The following is a 20224-nucleotide window of genomic DNA, read 5'->3' on the forward strand; positions in this document are numbered from 1 at the left end:
GGTTCTTTCCTGGGGACCTCTCCATGGTCAGGACAAACTCCATTCGAGTAGCACTCCATTCTTGATCAAAGGGTTAGGTAGGTGGTGGAGGGTTGAGAGGTTGGCCAAAGCCAGGCGGCTGCCCGTGGAGCGTCTTATTCTGAGGAGGTTGACATACTACCCACCTGAATACAGATCCAGTTCAGGTTGATGTTCGCCTTGAAGCTTTTCGGCCTACCAATGGCTTCCCATGAATTATTTCGACAAAGAAAGCTAACAGAGGTGTTTGTGATGTCGTGGATTCCCTTACCTCAGAGTTAATGAAAGTGGACCTTCTCTATCCGCTTCAGCTGACATGCCGAGGAAGGAAGCATGTGGGAGACACAATACAATGTTCTTGTGGGAATGATTCGTATAGCACGAAATCCACCAAACTTAGGGTCGATGAGTTGACATGCAGCAGGATATCGACAAGTGATTGTAACAAAGCACAGGACGCGTCCAACTACATGCAGATTGTAATCTACTAAGCTAATGGCAGAGCCACTAGTAACTTAATATTGTCATCGATTTCAATTCCCGTGTGTTGTTCGTAAGCTCTAATAAATCTCGGCAAAAACTCCGATCAAATCTAAGTCGGAAAGATACGAGCATTTATAGCCACGTGTTTCCTATGAGGTCCGCTCCTTCACGGGCGCTCGCACTGTTCGTCTTCATCGTGCTGCACCCTCGTCGGCATCCTCCCTCCTCTCTCCTGCATTCGTCGGGTTCGAGGTCCTCTCCGGTGCCGATTTCTCCAACCGTCCCTCCGCCCCCTCCCCGTCGTCGTCGATCGAGATGCAATGGCTGTCGCATCCACCGTCGACGGCCTCCCGCACCGCCATGACGGCGGCCTCGTCGGGCGGTGCCTTCAGGTCGCAGCGGCAGAGGGGGCAGGTGGCGTGGGCGGCGAGCCAGGAGTCGATGCAGGGCGGGTGGAAGGCGTGGCAGCAGACGGTGAGCAGGCGGATTACGTCGCCACCGGCGAACTCGGCGAGGCAGACGGCACACTCCGCTCCGCACTTGCCCTCCTGCAGCCCCCTCACCAAGGAATAGGGCAGCGTGGGGAACGACGCCAGGATGTCGGGGTCCAGCCCGCGCAGGCAGGAATCCGCGGCGGCGGCGTTTGAGGTGGTGGGCCGGCGGACGGCGCTGGGCGACCCTCCGTAGAAGAACGCATAGGTGAAGTGGAGGATGTCGCGGAAGAGGAAGATCGAGAGGAAGAAAAGGAGAAGGAAGAAGAGAAAGACGATGGGGAGGAGGATGGGGATGGAGCGGGACGGGGGGAGGGCTTTGGAGACTCCGGCAGCGGGGGAGGGAAAGGAACAGTGGGGGGACGGAGGAGAAGATGGGGAAGGGAGGAGGGAGCGGCAGTGGTGGTGGAACGAAGGTGGGTTGCTCGCCATCGCCAAATGGGTCTGGCTCCGGGAGACCGGTTGGCGGCGCTTCGCATGGAACTTTGGTCGAACAATTGGTGGCGCGTGAACTTGGCCACAGATTGTTACTCGTTCGCTTATTTGCTTCAGAGAGAGAGAGAGAGAGAGAGAGAGAGAGAGAGAGAGAACGGCGAGTGTCGGAGTGGTTCTTCTGTGGTGGTACGTAGGAGGGGGCTGGTAAGGACGTGGGGGACGGGGTTGGGAGGCGGGGAGAGAGGCTCGGTAGAGAAGAAGACTCGGGGAGAGCGGTTAGCGGTGGACGGCCGCTGCTTCGCGTGGTTAGTGAACGGGGCTCATGTGGCTGTGGGCCGCTTCGCGGAGATCGCGTCGTGTGTATGTGTGTGTGTGTCGAGCAGCAAACGCGGCCACTCACACTCCGCGATCGCTTCGGAATACGGACACTTCTCATTTGGATCCGATGTACCCGCTGGGCGACGATGAAGGGTGCCGCATTGCGTCGAGTCCAGCTGACCGCACACCCGCCTATCATTTGACCGCTCCCTTCCTATTTTGACCCTCTTCTTTGTTCGTTCCATCACCACCATGAAACCTTGATGAGATTTGTGCTATATCTGATTTTGATGTACCAAGAAATCTACAGTATCTGCTTCCATGTTTCACCAGTAGTCATTGCAGGAACACGACCCATTTCTGAAATGGTGGAATCGGCTTCTATCCCTTATCGTGAATGCTCGCCGGCGGAAAAGTCCTGAAACCAGTTTGATCGCCGTATGACAGTCGCCGCACACTCTTAAGGTTCTTCATCATATCGATTTCATATTTCGGTGCCATCTTTATCAATCCAAACCACAGCTAACTTCTCACTGTGTTGAGAAAGCGAGCCTTTCTTTTCTTCCTCCTCGACGTTGAGCAACAGATCTGATGTGTCCGGCACATGACCTGCTGCACTCAATCTTTCGCTCATCTAATTTAGCATCGGATATATGCTCTCTGACTCTGGATGAGACTGATCCCCCACCATGAACTCGTATTTGATCCCATCTACCACGATCGAGCTGCACCCCGGTGATTTCCTTATCCCTCTTTGGTGCATCAGGCTCCTCACCTTTCTCACCTCTTCCCATCTCTCTTCTTAGCAAAGATGTTCTACAGAAGCACGTACACGCCAACGTTGTTTGGCTCTATTTCCAGTAGGCGTTCAGCTACGTTCTCGCCGACATCGATGTTGTGGTGGACTCTGCATCCGCTAAGCAGAGCACCCCGCACTGCACCATTTGGCTCCATGGGCATCTTCTCGATGAAGTTTCTGGCTTCCCTGAGCAACCCAGCTCTGCTAAGGAGATCAACCATGCACCCATAGTGCTGCTGGCATCTTGGAGCATGCTCACGTATCCTGAGATTGCCGCACTGGGCGAGCTGCGGTCGACGAGTCCCCTCAGCATCGTGTTCCGTATCATTGTACCGGGTTGCTCCGTGTGGTTGAAGACCATGCAGGCATAAGCCAAGCTTGTGTTGTCTGAAGTCGCAGAGGAGGCCAGACAGAGAGTGGCAATGGACGGCACGCCGTGTACGAAACCAGTTTTAATCATCTGGGCATGGATTTGCTGCAAATCTTTGAGGTTTGAGCAGCTCAGCTCCAGTAAAGGGAGACAACTTGTGATGTTGGGGGTGGGGTGTACTGCTTACAGCGGAATCATCATCTGTGACATAACACAGGTTGAAGAGAAGCCTCAAGCTTTGACTTCAAGGTTTGTCGAATAGCTTCAAGTATCTCTTTGTGTGGTCATGGATAATTGACTACAGTTCATATCTACTGGTAGGACTCACTCACAAACATAGAAAGTGAAAGAAGGGGAAGGAGAGTAACCTGGCACAACACAAAATTTACATGATTCTACAAGCAGGCTTAAGAAGAATCACAAAGATGATGACAAACTTACACAAAGCAAACCATTTAATAAAGATGTTACAGTCATGCTTACATGGTAGATCCATTTAGAGACATCACCACCTGTTATGACTGCAGTGATCTATGAAACCTAATCATACATATTACACATATTTCTTGCCTAAGGAGACAGATGAATTCTTGTATCCTTCCACCGCCAGGCACAGATGTTTGGAATGGGTTGCCTCCATGCAGACGTTCTTGGCACCACTGTAGCTCCAAGTGCAAACACTAAAAGGCATTGCCTGAAAGGGCTGCCCCTGTACAACCAACTGTATTAACGTCTCTAATGGCCTCTTAATATTAGGGCCATTAGAACAGAACACCTTACATTATATCACTTCACCAAGATGTCTTCCTGCAACCACAAGCTCAGATCTTCTCCTTCACTTGCTTGCCTACAAAGAGACGCAGGTACTGCTGGATTCCAAGTCTCAGTGCCTGAAATTAAAAGACAAAGTAAGATACAAGGCCTCCAAGTATCACTAGTCAATAGAAAGGTTTAACAGCTAATATAAGTTGGTCATTCTAAGAGGAAAGTTTACCACTGTATGATGCATTCAGATGTTTTGGTACATCCAATTCAAGGCTATGGAATGTGATGTTTTCTGCATTGCCATAAAATCCCATGCAACTCGTGGGGCTTGGAAAAGAGGGCAAACTTCCACTCCATGAAAGTTCATCCACCATGAAATCTTCCTCCATCAAGTTGACGACATGTGAGGGGGAGAGATTTCCTGGTGTGGGTGATTCTGTTACATTAGTATTACCAACAGTAATTACTGACTTGGAGATGCTCTCATCCGGAGAAGTCTGCAGAGGCATAAAAAATATCAAACAATCATGCAGACAAATTGCTGCTAAAGTTTATTCTTATGACAAAATGTTTCTCTCATTCTACCATTGCAAAGTTTTTTATGCTAATTTCATAAATGAGATCCTCACAAGCAGAAAAGCAGTGAATAAAACCTTCCTCGGCATCTGGTCATGATTAATGATTCTTTATTCATACCTTTGAAGCATTGGCGACCATTTGTGATTCCCGGAAGCCTTTCATTATTGGCTGTAGCTGAACCTCTCTACCGGTCTCTGGAGAAGTTATGGGTGTTGAATCTTCATTTTTTTCAGACACATTTGTGACCACAGTGCAATTTTCTTCCGAAATGCTGAGGACATTGTCAATGTATCCTCTACAGCCAGATTCAGCTGCAGAAGAGGAACATCTTTTAGCTTTGGATTCTGCATGAGGATCACCAGCTTTCAGCCCATGATCATTTTTTTTGACTACACGGCACAGCGCAAAAGCTCCCTGGTCACATGAAATTAGCAAACAAAAGATCAATCAAACAAAAGCTAATAACTTCTCCGACTCAAAGATGTTCTATGATCGAGAAGTCATCTACCAGAAAATTGGTAGATCCTTGATAAAGATCTTCACAAAGACGATACTCATGCATCACCCAACCAGTCCTTTCCCCTCCGGGAGCCCTTCCGCGGTAGAACACAAGGGTTTTTCTCACTCCATATACTGAAGGCTCACATGCAATTTTCCGGTCTTTACCTGTGGCTTTCCAGTAACCAGATCCTGTAGCTCTGTTTGTGCGTGTGCCATTAGGATACTTACGGTCTCGCGGACAAAAAAAGAACCACTCCAAATCTCTTTTAGGAAGAAAGGACTTGTCTGCATTCATTGAAAGAAGGTGATCTCAGATGTTTTCACTCACTTTAACCAAATGAAAATTTAGATATTGAACTTATAACAGTCATTTACAAAACCATTATAGGTTGTAATTCAAAGTCAGATTTCATTCTTTAATAAACTGCATTACTAAAATTAAGTACAGGAATCTATTGACAACATTACTTTATCATGCAGATGATGTTTAAATCTGTCAAAGCTGTATGCTGCGATTACTTTTGGAAGAATACAGAGTGACTGATCTATCACTAACTTCACACACAAGTTTAATGGGTGTACTCAATACCTGTAAGTATGGAAAAAGCTACAGAACTCAGATTTGAGCAAAGACATGAAAAGCCTTCCCTCATCTTTCTAAGGTGCTCGTGTACTTGGTGCAAGTTGAAGCTTCCGCCTATTTCTTTAAAGTGCGCATGCAAGTACCTCTTTTCTATTGTAGTCGCTCTTTAAAACTTGGATGATCAACAAAAACAAAGGTCATGATATGTTAGATTGGTGGTGAGATTAAACTTTCCCAGATCAAACCAAGGAGCAGACAATCAACAAGAAAATGTTGATAGTAATCTTTTTACTCATCATATCTTTTACCAGAGAAATCTACAGATCTTACTAGTAAGCAGTAGAACTAGATGAAGGAAAACAAATCGCAACTCAAACCTCATGATAACATCTTCGAAATCACAAAGCAATATAGAAGCATGGCATGCTAAGGCATTTTGGCAAACACAATCAATACAAGCAGCCATCACCTGGTAAATCCCATGGATCGTACTTGTACAGCTCGATCACCGGAATGATCTCCAGCTCAATGCTAAGTCCAGCGACTTTCCTCTTCAAGTAATACCCCACCAATTCATCATCGGTCGGACGAAATCGGAACCCCGGTGGCAGCGAGACAGAACTCATCTTATCCACTTGGAGGTTTGGGAAAAGGAGGAGGAAACAAGGAGAAACTATCCTTCTAAAAGCTGAGCACGTGGAACTCTAAACTCTTCAGATTTACAGATCCTTGCTCAAGATGAAGATTTGGAATATCCAAAAGAGGAAACTTTTCTCCAATCGAAGCTTCTCCATCCACAAATTCCGAAGGACGAAACCTTTGAACGTCAAAACCATCCTCCTCCGTGAACTCAGAATATCAGAAAGCTTAATCCAAACTCCCCAAAGAAAGGAGAGCAAGGCGTCAGGTAGGGATAAGTGGGTAGAGAAGGTAGTGGTAGTAGAGGAGGGAGCAAAGGGAGAGACAGATTTTATAGAGAGGGAGGAGGAGGAGGATGAGAAGTCGTGCGGAAGCAGCCAGAGGCCGGCTTTGTGTGCCCGAAGCGAGTGGAAGCGCTGAAAGGAGAGAGGCTACGCGGGCCAACGAAATGGCTCCCTTGTTCACACTTGAAAGCTGGTTTCCCGGCAATAGTTAACTGCCACCAGCAGTCGTCGTCTTACTGTCACGCATGAAAAGCACACGATTTCAGCCTTAGTCTTATCCACTTATCATATAAATAAAACAGCCCACAAGTAACTTTAATACCAAAGGTTTCAGACAACAGATGTTTACTTGCATTCACATCTCGCAACTCCGGTAATAGATCGATACGTCTAGATTCTGCTTCTACCAAGAAAGAAGTTCACATTGCTTTCAACAAAAGGAAAAATGGGCAAAAGAAACCATCAGGGTTACAGGTCGAGAGCGATACAGAGAGAGAGAGAGAGAGAGCTGGAAATTTGTCGATGGACTTCCACGTCAAATAGACCCCGGTAACTCGATGATGTACAGTGTCAAGAAATGAGTTGCACGAGACATGGTTAGGTGATCATTTGACTACTATGTAAGATCTCAATCGGAGACAGTCTGATTCTAAATGGCATGCAAACGATTCCCTGAAGGATTCCTACGAGATTCCTCGGTGAAGAAGAGTGGAAAACGGGGATTAGAAAAGGATAATATATTTGATGGAGAATATTGAATTTGTACAGTTAATATGTTAGATTTGATTTCTAAGAGGAGAGAAAGAAGGAGTCATACAATCATGCAGTTATTCTCATTCAATCTAAAGTTACAAAACCCTTCTCCTTGTTTTCTTCCATAGTCTCTCTATTTTAAAACCCTAACTAATACTTCCATAACTTCTTTAAAAGACTCAAACTCATCTCTTGACAGTGCCTTAGTAAATATGCATGCTACATGATCATTGGAGTTGCAGTACTTCACTTAATATTCTCTAATTGTTTCTCTGATAAAGTGATGCTTGAATGTAATGTGTCTAGTGCGATCGAGTTCTTGGCTATTACTATTGCTCATTTATTGTCAAGATCTTCGTTCCTTTAATTTGCATTTCTCTAAGATCTTCAAGAATTTTTCTCAGCTAAATTGCTTGAGAAGTAAGTAGCCATGGATGTTGAAATATATTTAGCTTCTACAGAGGATTGTGCCACTGATTGCTACTTCTTTAAGCTCCAAGAAAATACACCTACACCAGAAGAAATTTTCATATCATCTGTACATCCACTCCAATCACTATCACAAAATTTAATCAGCTTTAGGTCTTCTTGCTTGTCAAAACTTGATTTCAACTCATTTAGTGGCTTACAAATATTGAGTTTTTTTTTTTTGCAACTCCAAAAGATATGTGACTAGGACTATTCATGAATCTAGAAAGCATACATGTAACAAATATAATATTTGGCCTTGTAGCTATGGAGTATAATAAATTACTAATCAAACTTCTATAAAGAGTAACATTAATCTTCTTTCTTTATTTTTCACTAACTAGTAATGATGTTGCTACAGGATGATGATATTCAGATATATTAAACTTCTTCATAATTTTTCTCTTGATGTATCTCAATGTCAAGAAAACACTTCTACCATTTTTGTACTAATTTATGTAAGCATCAAATCATCAACATAAAATCCAACAATAATTATATGTGAACCTTTTCTTGGTTTGGTGTATATCACTCTTATTTTTTGCCAAGCCTTTTTATATTGAAGCATCCATCAATCTCACTGTACCAAGCATGATGCTTGCTTCAATCCATATAGTGTTTTCTTCAACCTATATGCTTTGCTTTCTTGATCTCCAAAGCAGCACTTTGATCAAATATAACATCTCTGCCATGGTATCCATTGTGTTCAGATGATAGAGAATATTGAATTTGTACGACTAATATATTCTAAGAGGAGAGGAGGAAGGAGGAACACAACTACTCTCATTCAAACTAAATTTACGACAGCCTTCTCATTGTTTTCATTTATAATCCCTACTACTTTAAAACCTTAATTAATACTTAATTTATTTATAAAACTGCCCCTCATATTTTTTTTAAATATCAACCCATCAATACCAACAATATTCTCTGAAAACGATAACTCTGATGTGATCCTCCGACATGCATTCCACACGTTGTTGCACAACGTATCACTGGATCGATCTGTTGGTGTGTAAAAGCAGTCAGAAAGCAACGCTGATTAGCTGCTACTTAGTAACCCGGATTCCTTTGAGGACCATGGTTTTGCTTCATGCCTCATCGGAATGCACTATGTTAATCTTTCTTTCTTTAATGTTCTTGATCCCTATCTTTTTCATTTCACGTGAACTTTGGAAAGAATATATAGTCTTTTCAGATATGCACTCCTATATTCGCCTACAGGGGAAGAATCTTTTGCTGCTACATCAGTCTAAATGAATCGGCATCAGTTCTTGTACGAGATCTGTTGTTGCATTGATGCCGTAGAGTCGTCGCGGCTTGGTTCGGTCTCGAAAATACAAGTTCATCAAGGGGGTCCACAGGAGTCATGAGAGGAGACTAGAGTGGAGAGTAAATCTGGTTGGTATGATCCTGAGGCACTACTTGCTTGCTAGAGATAGATTTGGTGTCATCCCGAGATACGCCTTAACCTCGTCAAGGTCTCTACATAAGTGGTCAATATTAAGAGGATGTTCTCGACCCAATCTCTTTGATGGTAAAATTAGTTAGGAGATAGAAATAATAGAGATCCTTGCTCCTTTACGCTTTAGGACTAGCTTTTATACCTAAGCAACCGATGGAGTGTGGTCGATGGCTCATAAGGGAGCCTCCCACATCATTCAAGGCTCATTTATGTCGACGACTAGTGAGCACGCCTCTCTGAGGGTGGCATCAGGGAAGGATGACAATGAGAGCATTGTTTGTCAGGGCTGGAGTCTATCTAGGATGAGTAGGAGATGATCCCATGTACTAGGCATCCGAAAGGGGGAACTAGGCTATGCTGCTTGGTTTTAACACCCTCTATATTTGGGCATGGTGAGGTTGATAGGTTGCTTATGATAGGTGACCCAAACGAAAGGAGCAACCAGGAGGATGGGCTTTGCTGCCGGGGATTAATGCATCTTGCGGCTAGCTCATATGGCCCTCCTCGAGATTGAGGTGGGCACGATCTTGAGGAGGGCATGGACTAAAGGATTGCGTTCCTATTGACAACTGTAAGGGAGGGGTGTGGGTTCTTCTGTGCATGTCATCACCTAGGTGGCAATCCACGGTTGGGTGAGTCAGTAGTGTAATGCTTACATCATTACTTTTCCTATCATTTGTCTCCCCCGAAAGATATACTTTGAGGCTCTAGTAAGAGGATTATAGGCATGTCATTCGGTTGTTTCCATTTTGTCAAGGTTGAATTTTATGGTTTTTGTGTTTGGGGCACAACTCGTTTGGCATGCCCGGATGATAAGTCATGGGCCAGGTTTTCATGACTTGCTTGTGTCAAAAATGCTATGGCTAGTGGTAGTGTTGGTCAGGTTTCTTGACCTATTTGTCTAGGGGTGTGTGGCGCCTTGTTTACCCATCTGTCATGGACTTAGTTGATTTTGCCTAAGTCGTGCGATACCCTTGCGTGTCCATCCATAAATGTCAGCCTCCCCAAAACCTCCCATGGTCCCTTAGGACCTATAAAAGAGAAAATATGTTAAAGAAAGTGCCTCACTCGGGATCCACAAGCAAACATTTCAGAAAACACTTCATAACCAATGCAAATGACAAATAGACTTCACAAGCTCTAAACGGTTGCACAACAAAGGATCCAAAATGATCCCCTATAGACCGAATATCTCTCACAAGTATCCATATGATATAACCTTTATTTATAAGCCTAAAACAACTACCAAACCCAACTAAAATAAGGTTGTTAAGCCTTTGACTGTCCCTCTACATGCTGTGCAAAGCATGAACAAATCAAAAGACATGGACATATATGAGCATTATATTTAAACACCCTATTTATAGTCTTGTCCGTGATATTCTCCCTCACTTATTCCTTTGAGGTTCTCGTCGAAGCATTTGTCGACGCTGCAACTCCTCACCTTTGCTGAGTCTTCAATCTTTTGCTCCAACTACAATGCACTTCTTGGTTCCTAGTTGCTCTCCACTGTTATTGTTGAGTAGCTGAACTTTTGATCTATCATGTTGCTTCAACTCGCCAATAACTTTGACTCTATTGTGGGGTTGGTTGAGTTGTGTTAATCCCTATTGGTTCTTGTGGATCTTTCAAATAAAGGAAAAGACCATTCTTACTATGCGCTAGTCTCTCAAATGCCTCATGCGGCTTGAATTGGGTGGATGCTTGTTGAAGCTTTAACAAGCATTGCCTCGTAAACTTTTAAAGTTTTTGGATCCTTCATCCACAAAATTTGCTCATCGACTCTTCTTTTACTTAGTTGTAACTTCCAAGTAGGTTTACATCACTTCCACTTTCAATTAGCATTCTGTTAGGAAATAAAGCGGATAATCTACTCTCAATAGCATTGATCACCATTGGTGAGGATTTGACAACTATTGTCATTCATTTGGTTTCTTTGAAGGGTCTTTGAATATATGCAGAGCTCCTCTGCGGGATAGATAAGAGAATTATGGTACTCGATTTCACCCATTCTCTTAAGAGTTGAGAAGGTAAAGGTTATTTGACTTCGCTTGCCTCCTCGAGTGTTGACTCTATACATTAAGCATCGAATTTCTGGAATGTAGGAAGCTTTCACCCTAACTTGGAGTAAGTCTCTAATAATTTTGGTCGCCTTTGTGATCGTACTGTCTTCTCCATCAACCCAGCCGCCTACTCCACTGAGTAGCAAAGGTACAACATTGCATACTGTCTGCTTCGTTCCTTGATCGTGCACTCTTGCATTGACCCAAAGTCCTCTACTTTTGGCTATCATGATAAGAAGCTCGTTGATATTGGTCTTACAAAATTTCCTAGGCTTTGCCTTTCAATCTTGTCTCGGTACTTGGAGTTTGCCTCTATATTCTCCACCTCCTTGATCTCTTACATGACTAAGCGCTCTCCCCCCATGAGAATAAGGGATCGATGACTTCACGGAAGTCCTACCTTTGTGGTACCATGGTGCTGCCATGCCCATGGCCCTACTATCTATCACCTCACTTCTGCATCCATTTCTTCGCGATCGGTAGATATGCCTCTATGGCATTGTGGCACTCCTCCGAGTCTACCTCCATTCTAATCGATGCTTGGTTTTAGGTAGCTAAGTCCCTTTGGACTCGTCATCGCTTCTTCGCCCCTTTCGACCCCCTATTTCAACACCTCTGTGTTCTTCAAGCAGTTCCCTTTGGTCGATGAAAAGACAAACTACAACTCCCATGTATGGCCACTTCCATCATGTTATAGGGTTCATACTGATTCTATTCTCCTTAGCTTCCTTAATAGCAACGCTTGCTTACTCGGCCTTGTTCTTTAACTTGTCGGGCTCCCTTAAGCGAATATAGACTTTGGAGTAGTCCAACTCTCCAGTCGCTCTGATCATACCTCCGCATGATCAAGTCCCTCCCATGGGACTCATTGGTAATTGTATTCAAACTTTTTCCTCGGTGATCACAGTTCCCACGTACTGATGACCAAGGCTTTTATTCGATGCATAATTCGATACGCGCACGGAAGACCCACCATTGCGGTACCATGACATTCACTCCTTAAATACATAGCCCTTCTTTCTGTCATATTGTTCATCAAAGTGGGGCTCTCAGTAACTTTCGATCATTCCTCCGTATGATATAGTCCATCACGGGACAAGACTCTATTCGTATATACTCAATTCTTGTATGAGAATGATCGTGAGTCTCTCCTGCGTGCATTGACAGGGAACATTGGCCTCACGATTACGTGTGATAGCATCATATTTACGTAGCCTCTAAATTGACATGGACACGTCAGTCGTGGGACATAATATGAAAAGAGTAGCAGTAAAGAGCAGAAAAGATGATATAAATAAATGGCAGTGGGCTTCTAATCTTCATCTCTGACGTCGAAGTCTCGATAGTACATGCGAGAATCAATTAGTCTCTTCTTTATAATTAAGAACGTCAAGAGTTTCTTTACTAAGACTGCAAATATTATGATTCATGTGCAGGGAAAGAGTCATAAAGAATTTTCTCGGAAAAGAGTAAAAAGATGAGAAATCTCTGGGTGTCAACACTTATCACTTTTGACATGACAAGATCATATACTAGTTATTCGTGTATACACTTCTTTTTTCCGATGGAAAAGACATCATTTGAAGAGAGAAATAAAGCCAACGATAAAATAATGAACATAAGAAAACAAGAGACACTCAATCCACGTCAAGTTGGCTCAACTTTCGGCAACTTTCTTTTGTCGATGGTGGGGTGCTTTCATCGATAAGTCAGAATACGAATGCTAAATGCATGCCTACTCTCTATCCTTTTGCGCTTTTGGCGCCTCCGTTTCTCCTACGATCCATGTCTCGATCAATCCTTGGAACAGAAAGATATTCTTGTGCGATGGAATCAGAATTGGACTGAAAAATAATCCCCAAATAGTTAAGAATTAAATGAGTACTATATATATATATATATATATATAAACTTTTTGATTTTATTAAGATAAGAAGGACGTTGTTGACCTATCTGCACCACACATCGACATATCAACTCTATTTTATTATTACTATTATTTTGACACATTGCTCCACGTGATGCAATGATCCCCCGTTTACGATCAATAAGATCATAAGTCCAATCGATGGTCTCTCATGTAGTGTCACTACCAGCCCATCCATACTAGCATTTGACACCATGTGACTGCATCCAGTAGGTGTTGGGATATAAAAAGAATAAACTTTATTTACGAATAAATATTAGCAAATCATAACATACAGTGAAATTAAATAAAAATTATAATCAAATAAAATACTAAGATTTACATATAAAACCTAGGGTAAAATCATGAGGCAAGCTAGAGAAAATCCACTATAAAAATAATGAATATATAAATATCAAAGTCTCTTGCTGAAAATCCAAGCAACAATCACAAGAGAATAATTGAGATACACGGATTACGTCACTATGCACAATATCAAATATCTCTCCAAGTAATCACAATAAGAATCTACTATAGATCTGATCTCTCTACATTATCCTTATTTTCTTTCATTTCTGTTTCTTATTTATCTGTTTTTCCTCCTCATTTTTAGAATCATGTAGCTTTAGTATTCTGGCCCTTTTCATAGCCTAGCCCACTTTCTCTTTCCCTAGCTGCCACCCTCTTTTTGTTAAAAGGGTTAGGGTTTTTAGGTTAAAGAGAGGTGGGCTATGGGCTGAACTCATGGGCTATCAGCCCAATAGTAGGCATCAGTTGGAGAGTGGCTATACCAACCTTTGCACCCTTGTCACTATATGAAGAATATAATAGGCAAAGTGTAACGGTTATGGTGGGCCATTGTGATGGCTTGGAGGGCGATTATGATAAGTTCTCATGTTTCTATTATCATACAAATCGCATAGTGAATGGGCACAACAATTCTAAATAGGAGATGTACAGGTATATTCAAATATAGAATTATTTCAATCTGACTTATTTGATTAAATTATTGACTTAAGCATGGGATGGACATTGTCAAGAGCCCTCTTGACATAGTTTTATAGCGTTCACATATGATTCGAGAGGTTTTCACATTGAGATTGGTTCGAGGAAGAATAAGGTTGGATCTAGATTGGCCTTCAATCAAAATTTACTCTAACAAATTGGTGCTAAAAGAAGAACCCACCAGTATGTTTGAGGGAAACTTTGTGGATCTATCTCGGATGAATCCCAAGGACTTGAAACATTCAAACCCGAATGGACCAAATTTGATGGTCCTAAATGCACCCTTATCGAATCCTTTAGTTTTAATAATCCCGAGCGAAGGACAATTAGGCGTGTCGGTCGATCTAAACTCTCTACTCATACCAAACCTTAATCTTTTCCGCCAGACTCTTATAAGACTCAGCCTTAGTCCAACTACCTCTATACAAACCACTTATGCCACCAGCTCCTACAATAATGCCTATTCCTGCCAAGTGTTTCACACCTTAATCCAACTAAGTGTAGGTTTTAACTAAAGTAGTTCAAATTATTTCTCCCTACCTTCCTCAACTTGCCAAGCAAACTCCACCTACCCTTATTCCACCACCCATTTATGTCCCCAGCCTAACAGTAAGAGTGTCACCCAAGTTAGGCCCTGGTGCCACCCAAAGTGCACTCTCCTACATTGGCCCCAAATATGATTCTCCCACTAAAGTCAGAATTCAGTTAGTCGCCCAATCAACCAACATACCAACTAAGGTTTGAGACTACCTTAATAAAATAGATTAGCAATCAGAGGATATTCACAAAGAACTAAAGAAAGAAAAACAATCAAATGTAAAATCATACTTGTCAAATTCTAAATTTTGATGATAAAATCGATTAATGAGTTTATGAGACTAATATGCTTTTGAAATAAGTGACATAAGTTCATAGGCTTGAACCATCGAAGGGCCAACTAACGAAGTAGAAGAGTTGAATATTGTGCAGAGAAATTTTCGTATCGAAAATTGGATATCGAGTCCGAAGATTAGTCGATGTGTCAAAGATTAAACATCATATTAAAGATTCAAACATCATGTTAGAAGGATTGAATATTGCACAAGAAAATTAGATATCATAAGAAAATCAATATACTAATAAAATGTGTAATATACTAAAGGAAATAGTGATATACCAGAAGCTCGAACGAAGTGCCAAAAGATCGGATGATATGCTAGAAGAGTGTACAACATGTTGAAGGCTTCATAAATGTGTCGAATGTATGGTTGATTTGATAAGGTCTTAATCAAAGTTATTTTGAATTAGTTTAAGTGGGCTGAAACAAAGCCCACTTATTAAAAAGTCATTGGGTTTAAAGCCATGCCACATTAAAAAGCTATATTAGTAACCTAAATTATGCTTAAGTGATAGTACCACTAGGCCTAAGTAGTAGTACCACCTAAGTCAACTGATAAGTATAGTTTATTCTTTGTCAACTTTTCCAATAGTGGTACCACCTATGGCGATGGTGGTACCATCCAAAATTTAAATTTTATGATGATAGTACTATTGGAGTACATATTTGTGATATTAAAAGTTACGATGGTAGTACTACCAGTATCTCAAAATTTTTGACTTTATTCTTAAAACCTTTTGGAGCCTATAAATATCTCAGTTAGGCTTGGTTGAAAAAGTATCCATTTCTAAACCAGTGAACTATTATAAGCTCTCATTCTGGACATAGTTTGAGTTTTCTCCTCTTATTGAGTTTGGTTATAATTTTAAGTTATAGGAAGTAAAAGATCTAATGTAAAAAGAGAGTATGAAGTTTCTCTTCTAAGCTTAAAATAGGAGAGAATTATAATAAGGATAGCTTATCTTCGTCCATTAGAAAGAAGATCGGTAGAGAAAGCTACTGGCCTTAAGGGAAGAAGAATCAGGAATGGATGTAGGTCGGAAAGACCAAACCACTATAAATTGGTTTTGTTGAATATGGAATTTTGATGATGACATCAATTGGTGAATTAATAATCTAATCCATGTGCTGAGATAAGTGATGTAGGACTGACTATGATCAAGAGAAATGCAAAATGATGAAAGAAGAATCGAAGTTGGGCCGGAGTCAATAATCGGGCATCGAGTTAGATGAATCGGGAGATACACCGAAGGATCAGATGATGTAGTGAAAGCTCACTGGGAGTTCATCAAACGCTTGTCGGAAGATTGTCGGGAGTTCACTAGAAGTTTATTGAGAGTTCAATTGAACCATTGATATGCAGGACAACTTAAATTGCAAGTAGAATAATTATTTTAGCCTTAACTATCATAATTAGGACTTTGGTTACAGTTAGTTCTAGGAGAAATCCTAGTAACTTAAATAGGGGCCAATTGAGCCCAAATCAAGGCTGAATTGGGTCGGTTGGATGGCCCATTCAGCCACTTGGAGTCGCGTCAAGCGATGGCACCGCTCAGACCGGGCATTGCAACTGCTTGAGGTTCGACCTCCTAGGTGGTCTGGGCGGTACTAGGTAGTGGTACCATTGATAGTTATTGTTGTCAGGTGATGGTACTGCCCAGTGTCAGTCTACAAGTGATAGTACCGTCCAATAATGGTGGTGGTACTGTCAATACCTCGAAAACCCAGGATGAGATACCTTTTGACTCTATTATGAAGTCATTGGGGTCTATAAATACCCCACTCTTTCCTGTATGAAAGAGCAATAAAAGTATGAACAAAACTCTTGAGATCTTGGGTTGTAAAATTGCTAAGTGTCTTCCTCCTAGCTTTCTAGTTTTGTGATCATTTAAGAGATGTGTGAGGTTTGTAAGGGTTGTCTCCTAAACCCGTGAAAAGGAGAAAGTATTATAAGAAGATGGTTGGTCTTTGCCCATTGAAGGAAGATCGTTAGTAGATACCGATGGCCTCAATGGAGGAGGAATCGGAAGTGGATATAGGTCACGATGATCGAACTACTATAAATTTGGTATGCACTCTCTTTTTGCTCTTCATTACTATTATGTTTTTAATTGCTTATTACATTTGCTTCAAGTGAACACATTTTCGATTTCAATTCCGATATGGGTTCCATCGAATGTAATTTTTTAAAACTGATGTTTTTATCTTAAGCACTAATTCACGCCCCCCCTCTCCCTCCCCCTCCTCTTAGTGTCAACTTGATCCTAATAGTTGGTATCGGAGCGAGGTTACTCTCTATTTAGTTTAAAACCCAAGAGAGATAGCTTTTGCTAGCAATCAAGAGGGACTTTCTATCACTCATCCTCCCATGTTCAATGGGACGGACTACACTTATTGAAAAACTAAGATGAAAATTTTCTTGCTTTCTATGGATTTTGAATTATGGAACATTATTAAAAATAATTTTGAGAAGTCTTCTAAACCAATGAACGAATGGAATGATTTGGAAAAGAAGACATTTTTCTTAAATGCTACAACGATGGACTCTTTATTTTGTGCTTTTGATAAAAACAAATTTAATTGAGTTTCTATATATGAAACTGCACATAAGATTTGACACACACTCGAAGTCATACATAAAGGCACAAGTAGGGTAAAGAGTAAAAAATAATCTTTTGGTGCATAATTTTGAGTTGTTTCGAATGAAACCAAGCGAAACCATTTGAGATATGTACTTCCGTTTTACGAATGTTGTCAATAATTTAAAAGCACTTAGTAAAAGTTTTTCTAATATTGAACTTGTCAATAAAATACGAAGATCTCTTTCAAAAAATTGGGATCCAAAATTAATGACAATACAAGAAGCAAAGGATTTGAACAACTTTGCTTTTGAAGAACTTATCGGGTCATTAATAACTTATGAAATAACATGCAAGATACATGATAAACATGAGAACAACCTTCCTAAGAGCAAGAAGGATATGATACTTAGAACTAAAAAAGTCCAATCGAGCGAAAGCTCATGTGATGATGAGGACTTGGCACTTATAACAAGAAAATTCAAAAGATTCATAAGAAGAAACAAAATAAATTTTGTAAGACAAGATACTAAGTACAAAAACAAACTAAAAAAAGACACAATTATATGCTACGAATGCAAGAAGCTAGGGCACTTAAAAAATGAATGTCCCAAAGTGAAGAACCTATTAAAGAAAAAAAAGGTACTAAAGGTGACTTGGGATGATTCAAGTGCATCCGAAGGCGAGGAGCCAACCAACAAAGAAGAAGTTACAAATTATGCATTAATAGCACTTGGCGACGAGGTAAGTGACTCAGTCGAAACTCATTTATCTTTTGATGAATTATTAGGTGCTTTTCATGATTTGTTTGATGAATGTAAATTAGTTGATAAAAAATATAAATTATTAAAAAAAGAGTATGTTTCTCTTGTTAGTGAATTTGATAGATTAAAAAATGACCATAATGTTAGTATGTTAGCTCCATGTACACAATGTGAAGAGTTAGAGTCATTTAAAAAGGAAAAAATATTACTACAAGAAATATTAGAAAAAATTAAAATGGGGAATAAATCTCTAAACATGATCTTTGCTAATATGGGTCATGTTCATAGAAAGGAAGGAATTGGATTTATGAGTAACACTCAACAAAAACAACTATCTTCATTAAAGGACCTACATTATATGTCTCACCGATAGAAAAATATAATTTTTATAGAAGATGTGGTCATTTTGCTTACAAATGTCCATTTAAATGGTTTAGTTCATATAAATTAGTTTAGATTCCTAAAGGAACCATAAATCATTCAATGATAGGTAGTTCTACATATGAGGGACCCAAGGTTAAATGGGTACCTAAAAGAAAACCCCCTTTCTTATAGATGTATTTACAATTGCAAGCTAAGAGCAAGAGATGGTACTCGGATAATGAATACTCAAGGCACATGATCGGAAATCCAACTTATCTTTTAAGCTTACTAGCTAAAACAACAATACTAAAGAAAGATTATTTGAACCAAAATGTTTTAAACTTCAGGATTTTTGATAAACCTTTTGATTAAAGATGGTTTATGTAGTGTCTTTCGATTTTAAATAATGATGCATGATTTTTGTATGAAATACTACATCATACTAAAGCTAAAGAACCTTAGCTATCCATAATTTTATAGGAAACTATCTACATTGCTTTCATTGGATTTCTTAAAAAGTGATGATAATTTTGGATTTATTTTTATATGAGATGATATGTTAGTGTTTACGACTTGAGATGTACCATACATAAAAAAATCTTCTTAATTCTCAAGGATATTCATCCAAACAAATCTTGATTCTCTCACTATCTCTTTTTAAGTTTTTCATTAACTATTCTCCTATGATTCTACCCTACATTGACTAAGGAAAGGAGTTATTCAAATAAACTATGATATATCACTAAATTTCTTGATGTCTATGACTTGAATGATTAGCACCATTAAACTATTAAATATGACTGCTAGGAAGTTAAAGGGTCAAATGTTGAAGCTTGAATGATTGAAAAATAAAATTGCAACTTGAAAATGAGCCGAAGGTAGTGTACAGCAGTAGAACTACCCCTAACCCTCTCTACACCCCTCTAAATTGCTCCACACCCCTCATTCCTCTTACTATCCCTCTAGAAACTCAAGAAAACCCTCATTCTTTACAAAACTAAGGATCAATCTCAAACCCCCTTTGGTGATCACAAGAAGTTTAAACTACAAAGGTAATTCCTAAACCCAATTGTTTCTCTCACTCTCCATTCATTACTTGTTCTTACCTCTTATTCTTTGTAATATATGTAGTCTCCATGACATTTAGAAGATCTTCAAGAGACAAAGGATAGAGGAGATTAGATGAAAGCTACGAGTCCATACTTTTTGATTCCCCTCAATTGCCTTTAAATTTTCAACCTTTGAGTCTAGGAGTATATGTAAGGAAAATATATAGATTTAAAAGAATTGAGTAATTTAGAACCAATTCAATGGTTTGCTAACTTAAATGTCCTCCCAATTCTTCAAATAAGTGAAACCATTTATCCTAGACTTGTTTGGTTGTTTTACAATAATTTGCATGTGGATGAACATGATAGGGTGTTTACTTATCTTTTAGGGCATCACATACCTATTATGGATAGTGTAATTTGCAACATTATAGGAATTCCTGAGAAAAGGAGAGGTTGCTATTATAGAGGACAATGGGATGCAGAATCGATTGGGATCACATATTCTGAGGCTTTAGGTACCATTTTTTGTAACACAAATTTGTTTATCATTCTAAAAAGTTATGAACATTTACTACCTTTCAACACAAAATTTCTTCATCACATCATGATAAGTATTCTACTTCCAAAATAACACCATCATGATGAAGTTAGTTAAATGGAATTA

At 40.3% G+C, this 20224-nt stretch overlaps 2 protein-coding genes across 2 annotated transcripts; both read right to left on the minus strand.

The window, feature by feature from the left end:
* Positions 1-428: 428 nt before the first annotated feature.
* On the minus strand, positions 429-1673 carry LOC103985326 (RING-H2 finger protein ATL29-like). The gene has a single exon (XM_009402986.3). It carries the CDS (start codon positions 1422-1424, stop codon positions 693-695), a length of 732 nt encoding a protein of 243 aa, XP_009401261.1. The 5' UTR covers positions 1425-1673; the 3' UTR covers positions 429-692.
* Positions 1674-3351: 1678 nt separating this feature from the next.
* On the minus strand, positions 3352-6384 carry LOC135674202 (NAC domain-containing protein 71-like). Its single transcript, XM_065183803.1, has 5 exons — positions 5812-6384; positions 4767-5044; positions 4376-4672; positions 3909-4176; positions 3352-3804 (listed from the first exon to the last, which is right to left on the minus strand). The coding sequence occupies exons 1-5, from the start codon at positions 5966-5968 to the stop codon at positions 3701-3703; spliced, it is 1104 nt and encodes a 367-aa protein (XP_065039875.1). The 5' UTR covers positions 5969-6384; the 3' UTR covers positions 3352-3700.
* Positions 6385-20224: the final 13840 nt, after the last annotated feature.

This window comes from Musa acuminata, chromosome BXJ1-5 (genome assembly GCF_036884655.1).
Source record: "Musa acuminata AAA Group cultivar baxijiao chromosome BXJ1-5, Cavendish_Baxijiao_AAA, whole genome shotgun sequence".
In the NCBI taxonomy this organism is placed as follows: domain Eukaryota; kingdom Viridiplantae; phylum Streptophyta; class Magnoliopsida; order Zingiberales; family Musaceae; genus Musa; species Musa acuminata.

Excerpts from the sequence above, each read along its gene's own strand:
- LOC103985326 (XM_009402986.3), bottom strand. The coding sequence starts at position 1,424 with ATGGCGAGCAACCCACCTTCGTTCCACCACCACTGCCGCTCCCTCCTC.
- LOC135674202 (XM_065183803.1), bottom strand. The coding sequence starts at position 5,968 with ATGAGTTCTGTCTCGCTGCCACCGGGGTTCCGATTTCGTCCGACCGAT. Across the intron at positions 4,673-4,766 it reads AAGGATCTACCAATTTTCTG|GGAGCTTTTGCGCTGTGCCG; the intron begins GTAGATGACTTC and ends TCATGTGACCAG. Across the intron at positions 4,177-4,375 it reads TGGTCGCCAATGCTTCAAAG|ACTTCTCCGGATGAGAGCAT; the intron begins GTATGAATAAAG and ends ATGCCTCTGCAG.